We start from the raw sequence: 4,624 nt of genomic DNA on the forward strand, positions 1-4,624 counted from the left end.
AACAGAACCTTTTCTTTTCGTATTATGTTTACATCATTTCTTTTGAAAAAGGAGTTGGATGAAAAATAGGAAACAGTTGACTTCCTCTTTTACCACTGGTTCAAACTAAATATAAGTGTTCACTTAGCAGAGTCAGATTGGGTAGATAATAACCTGTAACTACAATATGTATTTTGATTAAAAGAATGTATGTTGTGATTTGAATTTAATATTGAACCTGGTGGTTTGGCAAGGTCAATTTAAAACATAAGTTTTCACTTCTGGTAGCCAGTTATCAACATGCTTGTTTTAATATATTTCCAGAATACTGTCTAAATGTTACTTCTTGCAGAACAGACTTGCAGATTTTTGTGTATCTTTGGTAGGATAATACAGAAAGAGAGCTTGCAGAGGACACTTCAGTTAGCTCTGAAAGCAGGAGTGCCTAACTTGGCCAAGGCTGATAAGCATTGCTCTCACACGGCTCACACTTTGAACTAGCAGCTTTGCACACTCAGCAATGCCGCCCGACATGCTGGGCAGCTGTAGTACGAGTAGTTGCAATTCTGCTTTGTAAAAAAAGCCTTGCTCCCAGAAAATGCTCTACAGACACTCCTGAGGCCACTGGAAGAAGGTGGCTGTTTCCTGCCACTTTCTCCTCCTTGTCACATCATGTCTGTTTACTGTTGCTTTCCAGCATTAACCTGTAGCTGACAAGCACAAAGATGGTATTCTATCAATAGGAAGAGACTTGCCGAATCTGCTGATCTTTACCTTCTTTTCCTGCTCTTCTAGTCTGTGGACATTGACTGGCCTCCAGCCCTGGAGAATTAGCTTCACGAGTTGGGATGTCACACAGCAGCTCCCCGGTCAGCAGCAGTTTACTGAAGGCTGTACAGTACTACAACTTGGTTACAAAGTATTTTTGTTGAACATTTGGATCATGTTGATCTGCCAAAGGACACTGCTCCTTTGATCAACTCACTCAGGTGGTGGTCATTTAATATCTAGCTTTTTAAAAATGTTCTTCTCTGCATACAGCGATTTTGGCAAGCTAATGTATTGATAACAAATCTTTTAAAAATATGCGAAGAAAAACAAATGGTGTGCTGAGTAGGTACAACAAATGTGCTTAATGCAGTACTGTTTGAAATGTTTAATTAAAAAAAGTTAACCAATACAGCTAGATTTTTTAATTATTATTATTGCTTTTATATTTAATGCTGCAGCTTTCTGATCTGGGTGCGAACAGCACTGAATCACCTGAAATGCAGCTCTAACACTTTCTGAGCACTACTCGTGCAGGGCTGTTAACCAAGCCCACAGGACAGTGCCTGAAGGAGGTGTTCTGCCCTGTGCCAGCTGCTTTTTGATCAGCGTTGGTTTCAGAGATGGGCAGATGTGCTTCTCATAGCACTTTTCAAAGCAAGAAGAGTTTCCAGATAAGAACTTTGCACTTAAAATCAAGTGTCTCTCATTTAAAAACACCAGTGATGTTTTGTAGAAACTCCATTTGAGGTGTTTGCCTCCTCAGCAGCTCTTTAGCTGAATTACAGGCCTCTTCAAGCATAGGATTTCCCTGAGTCACCATCAGGCTGGGGATTCCTGGCAAAAGTGCGTGGTGGAATCCTAGAGAAAAATAGGGATACCAAGAAACTCAGGAAATTAAGGTTTGGACTTTAAGGGCTCTTCATTAATGAACATTTCAGAAATAAAGGGTGATTATTTTTCAGGGAAAACAGTGGAGGCAGTGAAAGATTACGGAGATGTTACTGTGAAGTCAGTGGTGCCAGGACCTCACAGAACAGCTAGGTGTTAACTGCAGGTGAAGGCTCAAAAGGCCCATGTAAAAACTCATCTTGAAAAATTACCCTGAATTTTACATACTCTGTCATGGGCTGTCAAAACTTTCCTCGTTTGTTTTCCTAGTCCACAGTGACATAAGAAAGCATAGGAGTTGTTCAGAAGGTCCCATGTTTTAAATGCAAAAATGAACCATGATTCAGACAGCAAGATTCTCTCAATTTCAGTCATAGGGCTGTTATGAGAACTGATCCTAGGAGTAGTTGTCTCATACATAAATCTTTGCCCAGAATGGAACTGTTGTGAACGATGGATAGCTTCAGAAACTATTCAGGAAAGAAGGAAAAGAAAACTTCAGGCTACTGTGTTATTTCTTGACACAGATGGTGTATAAGTTCTATACACTGGAAACACACGTAGGCTGGACAAAACAGACATTAGAAGAGGTGTCCCAAAGGGGAAATGGTGCTAACTGGGATTTCTGCTCCTGTTACAGTTCAGAGACACTTCATCTTGTTTTCAAATGTAAAATACCTACTTGTGAATACTCCAGTAGGACATTTCCTAAGAGTACTAAGAGCAAGATTTAATTTTGTTCTTGTGGTAAACGTGAAACAGTAGATGTTTTCTAGCAGATTACGTGTAAATGCTAAAATCTAAGAGCCAGTGTTCCTTATCATATTTCTTCATACCAGAAGGACTTGGATGAAGCTGTTGTATTTCTCCAAGTAGCTGCTCACCCAAAGCAAACCCCCTGCTGCACGAAGCTGTGCCAGTAGCACAGCCTTGGCTGAACATGAGTGCCTCTGTCCTCCCTGTCCGTCAGTCATGCTACTGTGCCACAAAGAACTGCCAAGTGCTGAGGATTCCTTACTGCACCATGGCCAGCAGCAGTTGTGAATGTAACGTAAAATATTCTAGGAAGACCCAGGACAAGCAACCCAAATCCCAGCAGCTCTCCATGGCTTCTCTAACTACATGTCTTGTAGTGTTGCAAGGCTGAGAAGGCTGAAGAAGCTCAGGACTCAGTATAACCAGTTCTTTAATTACCAAACCAACTTGTTTACAAAGGAAAACAGAATTTTGAAAATATTTAATTATACTGTAAAAACAAATTGTGCTATAAAGAGCATTCTATAAAGAAAATGTTTACATTCAATAAACTTAAACATTGAGAACTTAAAAAGGAAGAACTGAATAAATGACACATTGCAAGCGTTCTTTGTATCTCTTTCATGCTCCCGGAAAGGTGTGTTGCAGGAGTGAGAAAAACTGCTGTAAGTATGGAGTTGGGTACATGGGGTGACAGGGAGCAGTTTTCCAGACTTCATTTGTACACTGTGGAAGAGCCCCTTCTGTCAGACCCGTGAAACTGATGTAATGCCTTTCAGCTGCAGCACCTCATGGCTCTGCACGCAGTGAATTACTGCACTAAGTAATTGCTGCTTTCCCTTAAACCATGGAGGTTTTTGGAGTTCCTTTCTATCTGGTTTGTGACTGTACATCTCAAGTGGCTTTTTGTCTTGTGGTTGTGGTTTCTGTTCCCTACATATCCAAGCGTGCTATTTATTGCTTTTTCCCATGGTGCACTTTTAGATAACCAAACAGTAAAAATTAGGTTCTTAAGCCCTATCTGCCACAATAACCAGCCGTATAAATAAATACACTGATATATTTCTTGCTGTGATGCTTCGTACATCAGTAGTAAAATAGCAAAGCCCTAACACAGACCTGAGTGCCTTACCTAGCCAGATAGCTACGCGAGGTGCCACTGGACATCTCGTGCCTCAGGCCTCGGAGTGGAGACAGGGAAGCTAGCAGAAGAGAGGAAGCTCTGGTTCTCGATACCGCAGACTGAAGGCTGTTTTAATTGACACTGATTGGAAGGGCCTCGCATTGTTCATACAGCACGTTTGGGTGGGCTGCATTTCACCTCTTCCCATGAGGGCTGGTAGGGAGCCAGACCTGAGCCTTTCAGCAGTCACTTGCATAGCAGGAAACTGCTGGGCCGTCTGAGGAAGGAACGGGCAGGTGCTTTGACTGCATTTCTGTAGTTCAAAACAAAATGCGCATCGTGGCTACACACACACACACACCAAACAAATTCCGGAGAAATAACAGCATGCTCCATTCCTAAAGCAACAGGGATTTGTCATTTAAAATAGTGCACTCGGGATGAAGTGCAGAGAAGTCCTTACTTTCTGCTCATTCTTCTGTGCAGTGATGCATTTACAACAGAGCTGGACTATTTAAAAACTCAAACCTTCCGGTCTTTAAAACATATCTAACAATGACATAGTCATTAAATTTCTTTAGAGTAAATTTGCCTTGAAAGCAAATGGAATGTGGTGAAACATGGAAAAATGATTTTGTTTTAGGAGAAAAATATTTTATGGGAAAGAGGGTAAGAAACCTAAATCTTTCAAGCAAGATGAATAAAATATGTTAGGTGAGTCTGAACTAGAGTGCCCACGTGCAGTTTTTTCCTAGCTTGTCCTTCTGAAATGTTAATTTAATTTCTGTAGCAAAATGTTTTATTTTTAGAAAGTATTAACCCTGTGAATTATTGGAAATCTGACCCTTCTGAAGATATCAGCTTTTCTTCCCAATGCTTTAAGTATTAGTAATTCCTTTTTCCAACACCATACAAATGTTTAAGAAGAGCTTTGAAGGTACAGCACCCCAAATGCTTCTTCATGGGCACCAGTCTTTGGGCTGATCGATATATGTATAACTTTAAGTTGTGTCATGAGGTTTGCACAGTAGCATTCTGAAAGAGAAAGCAGAAGGGTGAGTTACTCCTTGGAAAAGCTCTATGTGCCTGCCTCAGCCTGCTGCTGGC

General features: G+C 40.9%; 1 protein-coding gene across 1 annotated transcript in view; it reads left to right on the forward strand.

The window, feature by feature from the left end:
• Nucleotides 1-813, forward strand: part of PUS10 (pseudouridine synthase 10) — a gene marked incomplete at both ends in the record, with an annotated part of 28,685 nt that extends 27,872 nt beyond the window's left edge. The window contains one exon of the mRNA XM_079532776.1: nt 775-813. Within this exon, the coding sequence (XP_079388902.1) occupies nt 775-813 (39 nt within the window). The remainder of the gene's footprint in view (nt 1-774) is intronic.
• Between the last annotated feature and the right edge of the window lie 3,811 nt (nt 814-4,624).

Source organism: Tetrao urogallus (genome assembly GCF_951394365.1).
Source record: "Tetrao urogallus genome assembly, chromosome: 2".
Classification (NCBI taxonomy): Eukaryota; Metazoa; Chordata; class Aves; order Galliformes; family Phasianidae; genus Tetrao; species Tetrao urogallus.